The following is a 21,895-nucleotide window of genomic DNA, read 5'->3' on the forward strand; positions in this document are numbered from 1 at the left end:
GGAAAAAATAGCCACTAAAATAACAGCGGTTACTTTTCAGCACGAGGGAACCAGAGGTGGCTCCTGGTTTTAAACTCCTGCTGTCAGAAGGAGTGGATGTCTGGAGCCTCCCTCTGAGTCACTCTGCCCTACACGGGGGGACAAAACATTAAGAGGCTCGATGGCTGATGCAAACCTGAAGTAATAACCTCTGGCTGGAAAAGGAGGAAGTGAAGGCAGATAAATGTTTTGGAGCGAACGTAAACAGACGCAAGTCTTAAAACGAGGCTTTCCCTCCTCCTTTTCTTTTAAACATGTTTATTTAATAGCTTTATTTCCCTTTATTCAATCATGTGTTGCAGGTAACACAAAAACTCAGTGTTAGCTGTAGTTGAATGAAATATATAAGTTAATATATAAGTTTAATTTCAATACATCAACGAGGAAGAGATCATGTATTTCTTTATTTCTTTAAAAAATATATATTTCTTATGGTAGTTTATTTTTGAGTGCAGTCTACATTGATCCATAAGAGCAATCTATTTTTGACATTTTTATTTTATGATAACAACTTTAAAGCTTCACAAAAGACGCCAGATAGGAATGTTGAGTTTTTGTTAATGATTGAATTAATCAAAAAGCAAGACTCGCTTGTTGACATGTAAACATGGCTGACTAAAATAAACTTGCCTGGAGGATGGGATTTGAACCCACGCATGCAGATCGCAAAGGATTAGCTTACATGTCTTGTTATGTCCTCTCTCTTGTGTACATTGCTTCTATTGTTTGTTTTTACCATATTATTATTATTATATTATTATTAAATGTCTGGGTTTTTAGATTTGATTAGATATTCCGTTATTAGTTCCATAGTGGGGAAGTTTGTGGAATTACAGCAGCAAAGTGCACACAAGAGACATAGTAAAAAATCAAAACATGTAATATAAATAATAAATGGTAAAAAACAGTAAACATTTTCTGGTGATTAGTTCTCTCAACGCATGGTGGACCTTTTTAAAATAAACGTCTCCCACTTGGATGTTTACATCTTCTCCACTCCTCCCAAACACTTTTCCAGTCAGAAATAAAAATGTATTTTTAGAAGGAACCTCAAACCTGCTTTAACCTTCGTTTAAAAAGCCATACGGCTGCGTAACGATGACCTCATAGGGCACATTACGGAAAGTATCCTGATGGCAGCTGGCGGGCATTAAGTCCTTCTCACTTTAACAGCAATGATGATTAAACTCCACAGTTTCCAGGAGAAGGCCGATGTTTGACGTGTGTGTGTGTGTGTGTGTGTGTGTGTGTGTGTGTGTGTGTTTATCCAGGTGATGGAGATATTTGGATACTCAATGTAACAGCTGTCTCTTCTTCACAGACCGCTATGGTGGATAGATAGCAGGAGGAAGAGGAAGAGAAGATGTCGTTCTTTGGCGTGGAGTGTGTCAGGAAGAAAGAGAGAGGTGAGCCTGCAGCAGATGGATTTTACTCATCGTGAAGGATCGCGCTTCATTCTTGACCTTGAAGACGGCAGTTGACAAAAAAATGGGAATGTCCCTTCTGCAGCTGTTCCAGAGCTTTCTATCCTATTATATGAACTCCCAGTTGTCATTACAATGCATCTGATGTTTTGGGATTTTAATTATTTTATCAAGTTTTAGTATTAAAGTTTTTGAATAAAGTGCTCTGAAAAAGGGGAAATTGGCAACTCCATCTGCTGAGGAAGGTCATGCGATATGATCGAAAGCTTTGGAACATCTTTTTATTATTAATTTGTATGGAAAAAAAAAATTCAACCTATTTACAGATGTTTATCTGTAAATTGTACATTTTAAATTCACTTGTAAATCAATAACAATAATTTCTCTCTTGTCTTTTCAAACCAGAGCTGGAGAGGAAACTCCGCGCCAACGACCGCGAGTACAACCTCTCCTTTAAATACGCAGTAAGTTGTTGGGGGACTCTTCGTGGATGTGAGGTTCCTTTGAGCTCTACAGAACGTCTGACATAGAGAAAGGGGATGCACAGCGGATGCAGCATACTTACCTGCAGACGAAACGAGTTTGCGAGCACCTATCATATCAGTCAGTGCAAATATTTAGGAGAGAAACTCTCCTCCGGGGCTCGAGTGTCTGTCCGTTATCTGGAGAGCCAGAGACAAAGAGTTGAGGCGGCTTCTGGGTGCATTAATTCTCCTCGGTTTGTTCTCTGTGTTGCTGCAGTCAAGGTCAAAACTCTATTAGGTTCTTAAGATGCATGAATGCATGGATAACTAAGAGGTATTTTTTTTGTGTTTTCTGATTAGTCCCTAAAGGGTGACATTAGGCCCATGAGGCGTGTCGGAGGTCACGCTTCTGAGAGTTCAATGTCTGCATATCACGTTTCAAAACCGATTCCTAAAACAATAAAGATAAGTAAATGAGGAAACACTTCATTCATAATAAAACAGAGCAGAGGTTGGATATTTATACACACAAATAAATACATAGACTCATATATTTAAGTATTTATATATATATATAAAAATATATATACTGAAATTGTAGGCACACGTTTAAAGACACAGAAAATGGAAAAGAGAAACCCGGAAAGGAAAATAGAAAACGCAAAAATTAGGGCCTTTTTTCCATTTCCATTTTTAATTTGTTAAAACCATTCTGCATACAACTCCGCAGGGATAAACCTAGTGTAAAATACCAATATGGTTGTAGACGCATGTCCCCCTCCTTGTGAATTCAAACATGTATAGTCTGTGGGAGGTGTTGTTGTTACTGGAGAGATGGAGTGATAAACTCACATGGGAGTCACCGTCCGGCCGGTTAAGAGCTGTCAGCCTCCTGATAAGATCCACCTGGCACAGAGAAAATTCCTCCCACCAGATTAGACTCTCATAAAGTCCCACATCTTTCATGAAATATAGCTATAACACAAATATTTCTCACACTTTGAATTGTCTGAGGATCCCTAATCTGCCCTCTGCTTTGGTTTTGGTCTCAAAGGAACCTCTGGTTCACTTCAACATTTGTAGTTTGACCTTTCATCGACCCCGAGAAGTATTTCTAGGAAATGGTACTTCCAAGAAATTTTCTGCACGGCTTCCGTCAGACCGCTTTTACTCGCACACTAGGGGCCAGAATCATCATATGATCGCCACAAAATGTGTATAAATAAGAAACAGAGTACTTAAACGACTGACTGACTGACTGTGTTAATATTGGTGAGGTTAGGCTAAAGATAAGTGACCTTTCTCAGTGTAACTCAATGACAGCGCCACCAAAACAACAGCCTCCAAAATGTATCAGTTTGTTTAATCACACAGAACACACGTGTATCGTTATTGACACTTTCTCACCTTTCATTTAGCTTTTCCTCCCCACGACATTAGCAATATTTAGTTTGTTTTCCACCATCAAGTAGCGTTAGTGTTTCCTCCTGAGAGGAAAAACCTTCTGAAGGTTGTTTTAATCTTGTTGATTTGATAATGTTCTCAGTGAGTAATAGTTTTAGTGTGAACTGTCTGTCTGTTAACGTCGACACCCACACACACGTGACATGTTGCCCTTTCACTAACCAAAGGAACACAAACGAAGGCAAATATTTGTTCAAGCCCTGAAAGTGATTACCCACCATGCCATTTCCATGATATCGGTTTTATGGAGTCTGTCCACAGAACGACACAATCTGCACGAACATATAGTTCCAGTATGTGTATTTTCCACAGTGGTTGTCTGTTTGTGGCCCCAGCAGCAACCCGGTTATTGTGTTTTATCTGCTTGTTTTTTTGTACATTTTCTGCCCAACCTCGTGATGGAGAATTTGTATTTCCTGTTTCGAAGGTCGTTTGACTGCAGTTTCTAACGGACTAATTGTTTTCAGCACGTTAACCGTATCCCCTCGAGAAACCAGGAACCTCATTTGAGTCATAACAGAAGATCCAATAACAGCCTTTGAGTTCTCAATGAAACATAAAGTGGGAATTGTCTCGTTAAGGGTCGATAAGTATATGATACAACTTTATTCTCCCTCTCTTTTTTGCTCTTCCAGACGAACGCCATCAAGACCTCCAAGTACAACCCCTTCACCTTCCTGCCTCTGAACCTGTTTGAGCAGTTCCAGAGGATCGCTAACGCTTACTTCCTGTTTCTGCTGGTTCTCCAGGTGAGGGAAACAAACGCACACACACGTGCAGGAACAACATACAGGCTGCCATCCAACTGTCCAGCAAATCTTATGTGAAATATTGGATATGTCTCAAACAATGACATGCAGATTAGTCTTGTTGTAGTGTGGCCCACTAATGTAATGTTGGATTTTACAGTAACTTAGTCTCTGCTAATGTTACTGACTGTGAGACAGTGGTGGAAGAAGTATTCAGATATTTTACTTTACAATACTACAGTGTAAAAATACTCTGTATTGTCCTGCGTTTAAAAAAGGTTTGTTGAGTAAAAGCACAAAAGTGTTATCATCAAATATACTTAAAGTACCAAAAATAAATGTATTCACTATGCGTAAGGTAAACACATATAAGTTTCCTTGCAATTAAAAACCATACAGATCATCTTTTTTTAATCGCAGTGAAAATAAAGTATTTCTAACAGAACCCACACAGTCTGCACCGACCGACTGCTGTTCTTCGCAGCGCGTTGACCAAACAGGATGTGTGTGAATCACGTGCAGTGAGATTAAGGAAGTGGGACATCCAGGACGGGAAGTTGCCTCACCGAGCGCCGAGCGGTTGCGTTGCACCACAGAGGGAACAGACAGCGGCCTAAAATGAAATGATACCTTTCATGCATCAGAATCTCTCTGGTCTTCAGAAGGTCTTTATCACACATTTAACAAAAACAACAGGAAACTACTAGAAACCGTTCTTGGATTCAAAAACCTAAAAACTGATCAGCTTCTCATTGACACATGTTCAAACTAATTTCATAGAAATCTGGAAGCAATCAAAAACGAAACAGGATGCAACCGTACGAATTGTCAGCACATATTATTATTAACATCTATAAAAATGTGTACCTTTTTATATTTTTAATTGCACCTCACTCTTCACCAGTTATTTTTATGACACCGTTAACCTGTTTACATTTCTGGCTGCACATTCGTTATTGTTTGGCACCCTTTTTGCACATTAATGACAATTTAAATTTCGTATGTTTTGTTTTATTTGCAATCTACATATTTGCAATCTTTCCCACTTTGTTTTGAAACAACAGTTGTATGAAGTATGAACTTGTCTTTTTATTTGTGCATCACGTTAATCGTTTGCTGATTCTCTTTGTTTTTAATTGTTTGTCCTTTGTTTTTTGTCTCACCTTTCACTCGCTATCATAATGCCAATATACAATAAAACCAAAGTGAACTGAAGACAGTTTTCTGTCTGTGTCCTTCAGGTGATTCCTCAGATCTCCTCTCTGTCCTGGTTCACCACCGTCGTCCCGCTGGTTCTCGTGCTGACGGTCACGGCTGCTAAAGATGCCACCGACGACCTCGTAAGCATTTCACCTTCAACAAATTCAACCACTTTTTTTCAACCACTTTTAGCCATATATATGGCTAAAAAATAACATCAAAACAGGGCCTTTGAACTGCTCAGCCTGCAAGACAGCGAGCCAGATCGCTCAGGCAATTGGCCCAATTCATGAAATGTGTGATAAAATCTTGAAATTGTCTGCCTTCAAAGTGACTGTCCGTCGTCTGAGAAGTAAGTAAGGATGACACGTCAGCTGATCAGGGAGGGATTTCTATTGAAACTGAAGTGAACGCCCTTTATGATGTGTATTTACTTATCTCATGTAGCTGATAATCAACATTTACTCCCCGACTGGGGAAAACCCGTTTCATTAGTATCAGCAGTCACATGTATAAAACACTTCACACATGAATACTCTTCACCCCTGTGATCAGTCTGCCTGTATGTCATATTAACTGTTTGATCAACTTCTGATTCAAGCACATCTTAACTTCAGGCTGCCGTTTCGTTTAGATTATTTGAAGATGTGTTTTGGCAAATATCATTTAAAAAGCAACACACTGCATTCAACGAACGGCTTCATGTGCAGTTCTTCTTTAGTGAGCAAGAAAAATTATATCACATGGGAGTCAAGACTGATGAAGAAATAACAAAAGCTCCCCTCCTGATCACAGCTGACCAACAGTGCAAGTTCACTGGGAAGTTGATTATTTGTGTGTGTGTGTGTGTGTGTGTGTGTGTGTGTGTGTGTGTGTGTGTGTGTGTGTGTGTGTGTGTGTGCGTGTGTGTGTGTGTGTGTGTGTGTGTCATCCAATAACATAATGCCAAACCACCAAGAGAAAATAAAAGTTGCCATGAGTTAAACATTAGCTGACTGGGGAGAACAAGAGTCCTTTTGTCCTGCAGAGGTGACGATCCTAAATGCTCCTCCCCCTCTGCACCGGTACCCATCTGTTCCTTGAGTGAAGTCATTACCTTTGGGAGTTGATCAGGTACACAGGAACTCCAGACTGACCGTGTATGACAACGTTTGCACAACAGGTGCTGAAATAGCCGTCGCCCGCGTTGAATTTGGATCGAGCCTCATTTTCCATGAGGTTCACGGTTAGACAACAATAATCATCTGATTCAGTGGCTCCCAAAGTGGTTGGTTACCCCGAGAAAGATAACTTTGAGATGATTAACAGAAGAGGAAAGTAGAAAACAACATTAATACTACACAGAGATTTCTCAAGGATCACAAGGCAAAACAGTTGGGAACGTGTAATTGTCGGCAACATAAATTAGGGTGGAAACAAAAATTCTAAAATTGAAAACATAAAGTATAACAGAAGGAAAAAAACAAACCCCACAACATATCATACTGGAAGTACCAGTAAATGTTCTTATTTCTTATTGTACCTTTTTTTTATATAGTTTAACATCCGTCACTGGACAGAAAAGTTTGGGAGCTTCTGTTCTGAGCAAAGCTTCTATCGCTCTTTAGTTATGGAAGCCCATTTCTGGCAGTAAAAGAAAAAAATAAGATGAAAATGTAGCTGTGATTGTAAAAATTATGAGATAGAAACTCAAAATTATGAGAAAAAAAGTTAAAAGAATAAAGGTTAAAAGAAAGAAACCAGCCCCACTGAAGCAGACTTACTATCTCATCATTTAGATTTTCTATCTCATAATTATGACTTACTATCATCATTTTGATTTTCTATCTCATAATTATGACTTACTATCTCATCATTTTGATTTTCTATCTCATAACTTACCATATATACCAGCTATTTTGTATTATCACAGCTACATTTTTCATCTTATTTTTTGGGGGAAATGGGCTTCCATACAGACCTGTTCAATTTTGAATGAGTTAAAATAGGTACTTGAGTAGCTACTACAAGGTTGAAGCAGTAAACTCGTTCGTTAGGGTGACGTTCAAATTGCATCAGAAAACCGTGAAGAAACATTTCCCACATTTGAAAGGCGTGTTGGTGATTACGAAAAGGGCGCGTTGCGTAACTCACAGAAACGAATAGTGATCAGAAACCTAAGAGACAGACGGACTGGACACTCGTAATTGGTAAGGAGGGAAGTAGAGGTTTCAGAAACAGACAAACGATTACAGCTGAATCTCTCTCGTGGGAGGTTCCCATTAGATACTGTAAGTCCAACATCACATCTCCTCCCACGTCAGTATCTCTGTGAAAGATTAGAACGCGACTTGTTCGCTGGGAATTTCCCGTCAGAACTAATCAGTTATTTGTTGGTAAAGTTGAGTTCCTTGTGACCTTTTGTGACTCATTGTTTCATTATCTGTGTGTTTTTGTGTGTGTGTGTGTGTAATTTTCTAGAATCGACATAGGAGTGACAATCAAGTCAACAACAGAAAAGTTCAAGTCCTCATTGACAGAAAGTAAGTTTGTTCAAGTGAATCATGGGAAATACACCTGGGCTCGTATATCCAAAGTTTCAGGCAGCTACATCCTGTTTATTGTGCAGAACCATCAGGGTCTTCTAACTTGTCTGTGCAGGTTGGTGTTCCGCAGGGAACCTTCCTGGGTGCCCTTTGGCTTTATTAAAGTTATAGTGTTTGCTTGTGTGAGCTCTCAAGGCTGGATCATGCCCACTAGAGCCCATGCACCAATCAAACATACCTCTTATATTTAGACTGGCAGCCCTCAGGTCAAACGGGGAACAAAACAAGCACTCCCCACCATCCTGCAGCTGCTTCCTGTTGGCGGCAGTAGATAGAGTTTAGGTTATGTAGCACACGAGGAATACATACACATGGGGGAAAATACAGAAGAAAAAAAAAGGCCAAAGGTATCCTGTGGGCTTGTCCATAAACAGAAAGATTGAAAGTCATACAAAGGTAGAAGTGGTATTGAAACATGCATAGTATCCACATTTCATAACACAACCACACCCTCTTGAGAAATTACGGAATAGGCACCAAAACACATTTTATTTATTTATTAAAAGTGCACCTTTTTCTCTTTAAAATGTCTCATGGCTGGTGCAAGGCCATATATTTAAATTTGGTGGAGAAAAGCTGCATGAATTACTTGTTTAGTTTAATTTAAATGTATGTTATGATTGGTTTTTCAGGCTTTTTTTGTTGCCTAAAAACACATTTTGAGATATTGAATTAAATAAAATATCAGCATCAGGGTTTAAAACCCCATCATGTTCAATTTGTTTGTATGCAGAAACAATACCGAGCCAATAACCTCCTCAATATCTATCAAGTACTGACTTCTGTATGAACATGACACGAGGACGATGCATATGATCAACACATTATGTTTAACATTATTGATTAGCTTAGACATCAGTGGGTATGCAGATCCCAACATGAAGTAACTGTATATTTAGATGTGTGCGCTGCACTGGATATACATATTTGCATGTATGCGTCGGTCTTTGCTTCTGGGTTTTCTCTTGTTGGCTGCTGGACGCCACTGTTTAATGTCTCGGCTCCACGGGAAGCAGCTGCAGGAGGAGTCGGTTTTCTTCCTGTTGACTTGATGCCTTGCTTTTGTTAGATATGTCAGGAATGCTTGATGTAGTATGTGTTGAACCCGAAGCACAAACATTGTTTGTTCTCTACAGATGTTGTTGGTTCCACATTCATTATTAGAGTAACTTTTCTTTTCTTTTTCCAATTGAAAATGGTGAAAACAATTTAAGTTTCAAAGATTGAATGAAGCTGATTTTTCTTCCAGCAAAAATTGTGAATGGGGGCATTGTTATCAGAAATGCATCATTGAATGAATATTGATTTAGGTTTGGTATGGAGGGTACAATGTAATTGTAGAAGAGATCAAACTAAGATGTGGCAAGTGCCTGATCTAAAATGTCTTATATTTGAGTGTATTAAATATCTTTGCAATTACTCCGATAATGAATTACTTAAGATGTGAAAACAAATGAGCATCACAAGCCTCATAGTGACTATTAAGTTAGTTATTTGGCTGCCAACTGTACAAAAACCCAACATATTTGTATTTATAATACAACGGTTAAAAAACATTTACAGACATGAAATTTCAACTTAGATGAAGAACAAAAATGATACATTCAATCTTAAAGTGTATAATGTTTTGGAGAAAGAATTGTATATTGCTTCTGGACAAAGGAGGAAAATTGGCCAAAATGGCAATTATTCATTCATTCCATTATAAGCACTGACAAACTCGAGGGAGGTGAAAGGAAACGATGCCCTCTGCTCAACTTTGAAGTGCTGACGCATGAAATGTAAATCCCTGAAAAGCATTAGATATTTGTCTTCAAGCCAAGTTTTCTAAACTATTGTTGGCAGACAGATACACGGTCAGATAATGCAGGACACTAGCAGGAACAACCAGTGAAGGGAAAGGGAACTTATATTAGGATGACCTTGGTGTTCACTGCTTATTTATGGCCAGTTTACTTCCTGACAGTCCTTTCAAGAAAAGGGAAAAGAAAAACCTTTTCTCTGACCTCCTGAGTCCAAACATTGAACCGAACCCGTTTCCTGTTCTCAGACTGCGCAGCGAGAAATGGATGGACGTCCAGGTGGGAGACATCATCAAGCTGGAAAACAACCAGTTTGTCACTGTGAGTGAATTCCTTTTAGATTTAGCATTTGGTTAATTGTTTTATTATATCATGTGAGGTTTCTTTCTTTTCTTTTATTGTGTCATTGCAAAATGTTTACATGTGTAGTGTATGTGTGTGCAAAGGAAGCAAAGTAGCATGTTTTCCTGACAAAGACCATTGGAAATTGAAATGTTGCCACATTCATTTTTTGGGCAGTTTGCAATATTCAGTGTTTGGACAACTTCTTTTTTTTTCTTTTTCAAAAGAAAGCTCAATAAAAGCACAGATTCTAACTGGTGTAAAGTCACAATTACCTCCTCCTTCGACAGAAACATTGAAAGATCGGAGATGTCGTGCTATTCTTGCTGTAATTCGCTTCATTTGTCTCACAGATTCAGTCGTCTAAATATGTGGTTACATTGTTGCATAAGACAGGCGCACACGTCTCCAATAGCCTGATGAATAAGAGCACCAATGTTTTGTTTATCAGAAATACAAACAGATTTCAGTGATGGATCCCTCTGTGCTGTATTTGCAGGCCGACCTCATGTTGCTCTCCAGCAGTGAACCGCTCAACCTGGTGTACATCGAGACGGCAGAACTGGACGGGTCAGTCTATTTCTAGAGTCACGTCACGACGGGAGCTTTTTAACACACAATTAACCCAACAGATTCATTGTCTTTCAGTTGTGTCATTTATTCCTTCTTCTCTTCCTCCTCCAAACCACTTTCTCTTCCTTCTGACTTAAATTTAAATCCTCCTCTTCCTCAGAGAGACTAACCTGAAGGTGAGACAGGCCCTGACTGTGACAGGAGACCTGGGAGAGGATGTCGAAAAACTGGCAGAATTCAATGGTAGGATCGCTCGAGCAACAAAAACACACACACACACACACACACACACACACACACACACACACACACACACTTAAAGCCAATGAAGCTGATGCAGTTGCACAGTGACTTGGCTTTAATTAATTTAAATGAACCCTTTCTAAGAGGCGTACTACAACCATCTCCTCATCTGACCCAGCTACATCATTGTGTGAGTCAATGCAAACATGCAACAGATAAACTGTGTGTGCACACATGTTTTAATAGCTCATAACTCAACCCTGCTCCTCTCTCTCTCCCTCAAGGCGAGGTACGCTGCGAACCCCCCAACAACCGCCTGGACCGCTTCACAGGAACGCTGACCTACGCCGGCCAGAAATACCCGCTGGACAACGAGAAGGTCCTGCTGCGCGGCTGCACCCTGAGGAACACCGAGTGGTGCTTTGGACTGGTGCTGTTCGGAGGTGGGGAAGGACACGTATATTCACATGGAATATATAAATATATATATATACAACTGAAAGTGTCTGATTTGACTTCAAATAGAGGAAGATACGAGCGAAGATGACGACTTGCTGGTTTCTGTTCCTGATTTCTTTCTTCTTCTTTTTGCAGGTCCAGAGACGAAGCTGATGCAGAACTGTGGGAAGAACACGTTCAAGAGGACCAGCATAGACCGCCTGATGAATGTCCTCGTGCTTTGTGTGAGTCCTGTTATACTTTATTCCACTTTCATTTAGTCAAGATAATCCCATTGAGATTATGAATCCCTGTTAAAAGCAGGTCCTGCACAAGATGGCAGCGTGAAAATGTTTCATCACATAAAAACACAGATAAATGAACAAAAAAAGGCTTGAAATACATTCAGTGCTCAAATAATCCTCAATCCTGCTTTTAAAAATGCTTATATGCTTACAACACATAGTTTTTCAAAGCAGAGAGACACTATAACTTCATCAAGTGAACGTCCCACACTACATACCATAATAATATAGTTTTAGCTCAAGAAATGATTGATAATCATACGATATAAAGATTTTGCATCGCTGCTTCTGTAACATAACAGCAAGTTTAAGATTTTAATTCTTCGGGATCCTTGAGCACAGTCAACATTATTTCATCATAATAATAATAATAATAATGTAATGTCTGTGGATTAGAAGTGAAAAGTTGTTCACAGAAGAGTTGTACTTCTTCAATGAAAATCTATCTGGACAGATCAGATAACTTAATTATACAAATATATTTACCTCCAACATTTCAGGTGCATCAGAAAACATAAATAACTGAAAGAATATTTTGCCTCCTTTTGGTTTCCAAACTGTACCTTCTTCAACCTTGTGACGGACGACCCTTTGACCTCTGACCTCCATCCAAAACGTGCAGATCTTTGGCTTCCTGGCCTTCATGTGCTCCATCCTGGCGATAGGGAACTGCTTCTGGGAGCTGAACGAGGGCTCTCAGTTCACGGTGTTCCTGCCGCGGCAAGACGGGAACGACGCGCCCTTCTCCGCCTTCCTCACGTTCTGGTCCTACGTCATCATCCTCAACACCGTGGTGCCCATCTCCCTCTACGTCAGGTGACAGAAAAAGACAAAGGTATCGGCCACAGAAATGCAAAGACTCCCGTTCCGCTTCCTCTCACATTTCCTGTGTCCGCGTCTCTCGGCAGCGTGGAGATCATTCGTCTGGGCAACAGCTTCTACATCGACTGGGACAGGAAGATGTACTACGCGCGCAACGACACGCCCGCCGAGGCTCGCACCACCACGCTGAACGAGGAGCTCGGCCAGATCAAGTACATCTTCAGCGACAAAACGGGGACGCTCACGCAGAACATCATGAACTTCAACAAGTGCACCATCAACGGCAAATCCTACGGTAAGATTCCAGACACAACATGCAGTGAATGTACCTGTTGCATAGAAGGCGGGTTCAATAAGGCCCTTCAGGGACGTCAGATTAAGCTCTATTTAGTGCACAATTATCCTATATTCTTTAAATGGTAGAAAAAAGAATGGAGATTAAAAATGAAAAAAACACTAATAATTGCTAAATTCATTTATAACAACAATGAAAAATACAAGGAAAATATAATATGTAAAGTAATATAACTACAATATCAACAATTGCATGTAACAGTAAAAAGAGTTTCTTCTATAATATCCATCACTGGTTCATGTATGTTACGTAACTTTCTCTTCTTCTCAGGAGACGTGTTCGACTACACGGGTCAAAGACTAGAAGTTACTGAGGTGAGTTGGACGTCAACGATCCTTCAAATATAAACAGCAGATTAGGAGATTTGTTTTTAACGAACTCGACAGCTTTCTGTGTCCAACTTCATCCTCTAGTCATCAAAAATAACTGAAGAGCGTGACGAGGGTTACGGCCTGTAGACGAGGCTGCATCTCACTCGGTTGATGACACATCTTCCTCCTCCTCCCCTTACTCTCCTTCTTCCACTCTCTCTCTCTCTCTCTCTCTCCCCCTCTCTCTCTCCAGTACACAGAGACGGTGGACTTCTCCTTCAACTCGCTGGCTGACCCCCGCTTCGTGTTCCACGACCACGCGCTGGTGGAGGCGGTGAAGCTGGAGAACCCAGAGGTCCACGCCTTCTTCAGACTGCTGGCCCTCTGCCACACCGTCATGGCCGAGGAGAAGAGAGAGGGTGAGGGGGGGTTGTTGTTTATGGAGTAATGCAGGGGGTCCTTTTAGGGCCAGGGGCCACTCATGGTGGAGGAAACGTCTCAAGGATCCCCATACAGTTTAATCACCATAGATGAGATGAATTAAGTGAAGCGCAGATGCAATGAGTTCATCCTTTATTCGTCCCATGGGGGGTGATTTGAAATTAAACATAATGTTTATACCACTGATATACTTTAGAACAGAAGGTTTGTCAACTTGACAATTAATACATTTCAAGGAATTGATCTGAAAAGCTTTCAGAAAATGAACAGCAGGAGAAACTGCCATGGTCCTAATGAATCCAGATTTTAAAATGTACTATAATGTTTGTCACCACCATATTCAAGTTTCTATCGGCCCAGCGCTAACGTGGGTGGAAGAAATGTACATCATATGCTTGTGCAAACGGTCCCCATCAGTAGATGATATGCTCTTTTTAGACCTGACGCCTCTCTGCTCCTCCAGGGGAGCTCTCCTACCAGGCCCAGTCTCCGGATGAGGGCGCACTGGTAACGGCGGCCAGAAACTTTGGTTTTGTCTTCCACTCGCGTACGCCAGACAGCGTCTCCATCGTGGAAATGGGACAGCAGCGCAGCTATGAACTCCTGGCCATCCTGGATTTCAACAACTTCCGCAAGAGGATGTCCGTCATAGGTATGCTATATACTCTGATAATGTAGTATTGGGAATAATATAATAAGAATAATAAGAATAAAGGTTCCTATTGGGTCTGTTTTTTCTTGTTTCTGAGAAAAGAACACATCTTTCAGCCTCAAACGGCTGCAAACCATATTGTGTGTGTGTGTGTGTGTGTGTGTGTGTGTGTGTGTGTGTGTGTGTGTGTGTGTGTGTGTGTGTGTGTGTGTGTGTGTGTGTGTGTGTGTGTGCTCAGTTAGGAGTCCGGAGGGGAAGCTCTCTCTCTACTGTAAAGGTGCAGACACGATCATCTACGAGAGGCTGCATCGGTCCTGCAGCAAGCTGATGAACGTCACTACGGAGCACCTCAACGTCAGTCATAGTTCTCTGTGTGCGTTTGTCTCTGCATGTGTGTGTGTGTGTGTAGGTTATTTTGTCATGTGTGTTTAGAACGACACAGTTCATCCTCTATGCGTGTGAACCTCCGTGTGAAGTGCTCATCCATATCAATACGTGCATGTGCAGGAGTTTGCAGGGGAGGGTCTGCGGACTCTGGCGCTGGCCTACAAGGATCTGGATGAGGAGTATTTCAACCAGTGGAAACAGCGCCACCATGAGGCCAGCACCTCGCTGGACGACCGGGAGAGCAAGCTGGACGAGCTGTACGAGGAGATAGAGAAGGATCTACTGGTGGGGGAATAAAAGAGCTCAGGTTTCAGTCGACCGCTGTAAAAACTGGATTTATATGTATTTGCGTGTCCGACTGTTTGTGTCCAGCTGCTCGGAGCAACGGCCATAGAAGACAAGTTACAAGACGGAGTCCCTCAGACCATCGAGCAGCTGTCCAAAGCCGACATCAAAATTTGGGTTTTGACTGGTGACAAGCAAGGTACACGACTCCAAATGTAATCTGCAACGTATTCTACATCTCTTTTGGATCGGGGGAGTCGTTCAGTTCTCTTCACGTAAATAAGTCTCCAGCAATCATTGCTCAAAAGAAAAGGTGTCTAGTTTTCAATCTTGTTTTGTATTTAAATGAATGATTATATGGGTCTGAATTAGAGTTCATGATGTTGTTTTCACTAAAGTAATTGCTGAGAAAAGACGAGCGTCTGGGGGATCAGACCACAAGCAAACAGTTTTACGGCCCGATGATCCAAACCTCTTTATTTGGGGGTGAAACAGAAAGTGATGTTTGCAATAATGCAGTTAAATGCAGGTGAGCACTGTGCAAACACAGCTACGATGAACCAGAAAGTCAATCAGTAAACCGGGAGGGATTTTTACAACTCGATAAGTCTAATAAGTTCACCATTACATCAGCATAAGATTCGTTCCTGTAACGCACATCATGCAGAGTCATCGTGGGATGTCTCTCTCCGTTGGGTCCCATTTACATCACCGTCTTCACTGCTTACTGATGTTGAGTATTTGCGTTGCAGAAACTGCAGAAAACATCGGGTACTCGTGCAACTTGCTGCGGGAGGAGATGAACGAGGTCTTCGTGGTCTCGGGAAATTCACCGGAGGATGTCAGACAGGAACTGAGGTCAGGAACTGAGGTTGAGACTGAACACGAGGAACTCAGCTGGTTGGGAAATGTTTCCATGCATCCATCAATTTTTGTTGTGTATTTTTTAGAAATGCACTGACCTCCATGAAGCCAGAGGGGGATTCTGTGTGTCCGCCAGAGAGGACTCTGGGTAAAGGTGTGAAGGTGCTCCCAGACGAGGTGGTAAATGGAGAGTACGGCCTGGTGATCAACGGAGACAGCCTGGTACGCCATGAGAGGTTTCCTCCTCACAACGCATGCTCTGGCTGTCCTATCGGACGTGTGTTGCCTTTTACTTCATTAAAGGGATAGTTTGGCTGTTCTGAACTGGAGTCGTATGAAAAGGAGTGTCTGATGGCAAGATAAAGCCATGAAGACACTCCTTGAAAATATTCTGCATATAGCATGCATTTAAAAGGATATAAATTTACTTTTATTTACGATCATATCTGATCTCTAAATCTGAGCAGTTTCCAAGCTCCCATCTTGTTCATAACCTCCTTTAGGTGTTTGAGGACATCTGCAGCTGCTGACTCTGTTCATACTCTCCGCTCTCGCATGATTCCCGCCGCTCATCACTTCCCTGTTCCCTCAGGCGTACGCCCTGGAGCGCGGCATGGAGCTGGAGTTCCTGAGGGTGGCGTGCATGTGCAAGGCGGTGATCTGCTGCAGGGTCACTCCTCTGCAGAAGGCTCAGGTGGTCGAGCTGGTCAAGAAGTACAAGCAGGCGGTCACACTGGCCATCGGAGACGGAGCCAACGACGTCAGCATGATCAAAGGTATCGGCGCCGCGGCGGAGAAGCTCCATGCGGAAGCTGAAGAGATCAAATACACATGAGGGTTCAGATATGTTGCAGCTAAAGATGTGCTGCTACAACGAAAACATTCACTTTTCAGCTTTTTAAACGTGTGGATTTGCTGCTTTTTCTTTTTAAAGTAACAAAGCAAAACAAAAGAAGTGTTGGAAGACGTCACCGCGGACTCTAGGAAATATGAATAGTCATTTTCACTCAATTGTTTTTTTATTTAGTCGATTTTTCAAGAAAAATCTTTGCAGATAGGGCTGGGTGATATACCATATTCCATCACAATGCAGGGAATTAATACCTCGAGAACCAAATATATCACAGTGTGGCATTTTTGGGGGTAATTCTGCTAATCAATAAATAAATAATCTGAAATAACTACATGGTGAAGCTTATTTAAAGTGAAATTATAGAGAAACAAAACAAATATTCTTAATTCTTATTAATATAATATAATAATACAATGTTTTTGTATCATGATGTCTCGATGCATGATCTAATCTAGATATGACTCCATTAAAAGATAATAAATAATCATATTGAATTATTGCCCAGTCCTACGTAATGAAAGGCACTGAACGATGTTGCTAAAATATCAGCATAATGATTTAAAATGACCCGGTGACACAGTGAGTGCCTCTCATCTTGTTTTGGTGTGTTTCTGCCCCCTAGTGGCCACACATTGATTAAAGCAGCTTACAATTAGGATATATTCTGTTGTTGCTGAAATCAGAAACAAAGTGACTGAAATATTCTTCACAAACAGCAAATATTTGATAGACTTCTTTTTATTCTCTCTGTTGTTGGATTTTAAGAAATTCAAATGCCCTTTTATCCTCCTCCTCCTCCTCATCCTCCTCCTCCTCCTCCTCCTCCCAGCGGCTCACATAGGAGTTGGCATCTCGGGTCAGGAGGGCATGCAGGCCGTGCTGTCCAGCGACTACTCCTTCGCCCAGTTCCGCTTCCTGCAGCGCCTCCTGCTGGTGCACGGCCGCTGGTCCTACCTGCGCATGTGCAAGTTCCTGCGCTACTTCTTCTACAAGAACTTCACCTTCACCTTCGTCCACTTCTGGTACGCCTTCTTCTGCGGCTTCTCTGCGCAGGTGAGAGAGGGAAGTACGACGGAGGGAGGGGAGGAGAAGAAAGGACTGTGAAAAGGGTTAGAGGAAAGAAAGATGCAAAGATTCCAGCCTTAGAATTGGATACCGCTACCGCTACCTTTGGTGGTTGTCGGGGAGCTAGCGGAGAGCTAGCAGGAGCGCTAGCAGGAGCACTAGCTGGCTACAGCGGGGAGCTAACGGGGACACTGACCGAAGGTTGTAGCGGCTTATAAGCTGACTTTTATGGTACTTTAAAAAAATTACATATAAATAAACATGGTTGAAAAGGCCAGACTTGCATACAGTGGTCCTCCCCAAATAATACAAAAAGATAATATTGAGCATATGAATTCTGAAAAAGAAAAGCTTGTAAATGCAAAGCTAAATAAATGAAGATAACAAAGTTAAGGGGGCAGGCAGAACTAATCAGCTGACACTGATCCTGTAATAAAGGAAAAGGATTAAAGGAGGATAAAGTAACACAGACTTTAATAACTTGATTAATTAATGATGAAGATTGATTAGACATCATGAATATAATTATGTTAAACTGATGATTATATCCAGGTTTGGTATTTCATATCTGTGTTCCACAAACTCGTTGAAAATACTAAATTAATTTTACCAAAAAGAATTGTATTGTTTCAGAAAGTTGTGGAAAAGTACATTTACTCAACTACTGTATTTAAGCACACTTGTGTGGTACTTGTACTTCTATTTTCTTCAACTTTATACTTCCACAGAGATAAATATTGTACTTTTTAATTCCACTATATTCATATGGCAACTGGAGTTACTTATTCCCGCCTAAACTTCTCCGATGGTGTAATTTAAATAACTTTTTTAGCTCAGAGAGGTTAAATGATCTGATATAGAAACTAATAACGGCAAAAAATGTATATCTAGTTTATTGTGGTTCTTCTTTCCTCTCCTGTTAATCATCTCATGACCCCATAAGACCTTTTACCTACCTTATCTACCTAACTGTATATGAAGTAGTTTAAAAAGTACAATGTGTAATGTCAAATTAAATTTTTAATAATATGTATTGCATAAAAAGAGATAAAAAAGAAGAAAAGATTGGAGTGGAAGTGGTAAAATGTATTTATCTTTTCACTGAGATTTGAAATGCTGGACTTTTTTGTAAGGAATATGTTTATATTGTTGTACTGGTACTTATAGCTCAGTAAAATATCTGAGTACTTTTTCCGCAACTGTCATTTGTGACTTTGCAGCAGAAGTTCTTAAAATACTCTTGACTTTGCGTTTCAGACGGTGTATGACGAGTGGTTCATAACGCTCTACAATCTGGTGTACACGGCACTTCCTGTCCTGGGAATGAGTCTGTTTGATCAGGTAAGTCATCGACTGTAACCTTTACGTGACCTCCTTTGAGCCGAGGAGCAGGGCTCACAGAACAGGAAGCGTAAACACACACAGACGTCTTGATGCCGTTGTCTCCCCCTGCTGGTCAGGATGTGAACGACGTGTGGAGCTTCCAGCATCCCCAGCTCTACGTTCCCGGTCAACTCAACTTGTACTTCAGCAAGAAGACCTTCTTCAAGTGTGCGCTCCACAGCTGCTACAGCTCCCTGGTGCTCTTCTTCATCCCCTACGCCGCCGTGCAGGACACCGTGAGGGACGACGGGAAGGACGTCGCCGACTACCAGTCCTTCGCCCTCCTCACGCAGACGTGTCTGCTGTTTGCCGTCACCATTCAGGTACGAGGGACCTTTTTCTTGCTTCTGTTTTTGTCAGATTTTGAATCTGTTAAAAGAAGAATCACACACATTTGTTTGTGTTTGTCTCCGCGTCTGCAGCTGGGGTTGGAGATGTCTTACTGGACGGCGGTGAACACTTTCTTCGTGCTGGGCAGCCTGGTCATGTACTTCGCGGTCACGTTCACCATGTACAGTAACGGCATGTTCCTCATGCTGCCGTCAGCCTTCTCCTTCATAGGTGAGCGGTGACCTCGTGCACTCCGCCGGGAAGTCTGCGTTTCCACGTTTTTAAACGCTGTGTTTACAGCTATCCTTGTGGTTTTGTTCTTGGGGCGGTCGGTTCCCTTTGCTCTTGTTTCCATTCCCTTATGTTAATTAAAACTTTGTTTAGTTTACTTTGTGTCGAGACACATTTGAACATTGAAGTTTTGCTTGTTTTGATGAATTAAAAAAAGGGGGATTTTGTAGAAAAACATTATATCTTTTTGATGTTGACGTCGATATTTAGATGTTGTTTTGGAAATTATTTGGAAGAAGTTCAAACAAAATCCAACCCAAGTGATCTCCTTTTTCTTTTTGCTCAGGAAGTTCTTCCCTAAGAGTGAACTCCACCTAGTTATATCGAAAATATGTGTATATGTGTCTCTTTTGTATTCTACTGCCTTTACAAAGACACAACATTATATTTAGTTGTATTTATTGTTAATCTTGTCCATCAGTTAGTTATTTGTTTGCAGTGGTGACGGTGAAGGTTAAACTATAAAAGTCAAGAGAAGACCTCGTACAAAGCGTACAAATACAAACTTGTTTGTGTTTGCAGGAACAGCCCGAAACTCTCTGAACCAGCCCAACATTTGGCTGACGGTCCTCCTCACTTCCATCCTGTGCGTCCTTCCTGTTGTGACCTACCACTTCCTGTTTATTCAGCTCTGCCCCACCATCAACGACAAGGTGCCGATGGAACTTCTCTCTGAGAGAAAGATGTTTTTTTCTTTATTGCACCTGTCTGAGAATCTTCTTGTGTTTAACTTGTCTTCAGTGTCAAAGTACTGCAGTGATAGTTGTCTGTACAGACATGAGTACACTGCAACAAGGACTGCTCATGGGTCATTCTGCATACTTTTAATGCTGCCAATTTGCCAAAATGTATGGAAAAATAGGCAAGAAATAATATGCGCTGGAGTTGCAGCCCACAGCTAACTCAATGACTCCATGGCAACGTTATACTTCTAGTTCCTCAAAACCCCAAATTATAGGAGCTGTTGTTCCAAAACATAGAGCAGGATTAACCCCAAATACAAGTAAGACAAAGAGCAATAATAGAATAGTGTCAAAATATGTATGATATATACATATTTATACATATACATATATATACATATACATATACATATATATATATATACAAATATATATGTTATAATAATATTCAATAGAAATAATAATATAAATACTGCTGTTATTATTATTATTAGTCATATTATTCTTTTTATATATAGTGTGTATATTAGAATAATATTAATAATGGAAGTAATAGTATCAGTGATAATAATATAAATATGATTATTTCTACTAATAATATTAACAGTGAATATAATAGAATGGTAATAATAATATAAATATAACTACTTATAATAATAGCAGCAATTTATATAATAGAATAATAATAACAATATAACTACTACTGATAATAATTATAGAAGCAGTGGATATAATAACATTAATATAACTATTACTACTACAAATAATAACTTACTACTGATAATATTAATAATTATTAGTATTATAATGATAGAATCAGTGGATATAATAGAATGATAATAACCATATGAATATAACAACTACTACTACTAATAATAATAATAATAGTAATACAAGCAGTGGATGTAATATCGATAATAATAACAGTAATAATATTGTAAATATGACTGATAACGTCACTGTCTGCCCAAACTCTCAGGTGATGTTCAAGGTGCGACAGGCCAAAGCCACACCTCCTCCTCCACCTCACCACCCCCGCATGCGCCGCACCAGCTCCCGCCGCTCCGGCTACGCCTTCTCGCACGCGCAGGGCTACGGGGACCTGGTGACGTCGGGCCGCTTCCTGCGGCGTCCCGCCTTGTCGCACTCTTTGGGTTTCGCCAACGCGGGTCGCACCACCACCAGCTTCAGCCCCATGGGCCGATCGGCCGGCTACAGCCCGACGGGACGGCCCCAGAACGCCAAGGTCGCGGATGTGGAGGTGACGTCGCTGCAGATGTACAGGAGCATCCGAGATTCGGCCCTCTGACGGAGAGCTGGTTACCTTCAAGATGGCCGACGTTGGAGAAGCGACTAAAGCCAGCTGGACAGCGGCGTGCTGCTCCAAAGGCGTTCAAAGCTTCCGTCTGCACATCTGTCGCCACGAAGAACTCGCTCGGGGCTTTCCAGAGGACTTCACGTCAAAGGCGGCTCACGATCCGTCTCTCGTTTGTTCGGCCAAGACGAGGTTAGAAAAGTTCACGACTTGTGCTCCAAGCTTTTTAT

The 21,895-nt window shown here is 41.1% G+C and overlaps 1 protein-coding gene across 1 annotated transcript; it reads left to right on the plus strand.

Moving 5' to 3' along the window:
- Window positions 1–1,402: 1,402 nt before the first annotated feature.
- On the plus strand, window positions 1,403–21,659 carry LOC306740727 (phospholipid-transporting ATPase ID-like; the record flags this gene model as incomplete). The annotated part of the gene is made up of 27 exons (XM_079222957.1): window positions 1,403–1,445; window positions 1,869–1,927; window positions 4,027–4,140; window positions 5,382–5,480; window positions 7,801–7,862; window positions 9,976–10,048; window positions 10,569–10,639; window positions 10,803–10,885; window positions 11,170–11,328; window positions 11,480–11,568; window positions 12,251–12,444; window positions 12,537–12,745; window positions 13,076–13,119; window positions 13,370–13,535; window positions 14,021–14,209; window positions 14,448–14,563; window positions 14,717–14,881; window positions 14,969–15,080; window positions 15,634–15,739; window positions 15,832–15,967; window positions 16,338–16,521; window positions 17,428–17,651; window positions 18,921–19,004; window positions 19,124–19,369; window positions 19,469–19,607; window positions 20,190–20,320; window positions 21,330–21,659. 27 exons carry the CDS (start codon window positions 1,403–1,405, stop codon window positions 21,657–21,659), a joined length of 3,627 nt encoding a protein of 1,208 aa, XP_079079083.1.
- Window positions 21,660–21,895: the final 236 nt, after the last annotated feature.

The sequence above is a fragment of the Taurulus bubalis genome (genome assembly GCF_910589615.1).
Source record: "Taurulus bubalis genome assembly, chromosome: 8".
Taxonomy (NCBI): domain Eukaryota; kingdom Metazoa; phylum Chordata; class Actinopteri; order Perciformes; family Cottidae; genus Taurulus; species Taurulus bubalis.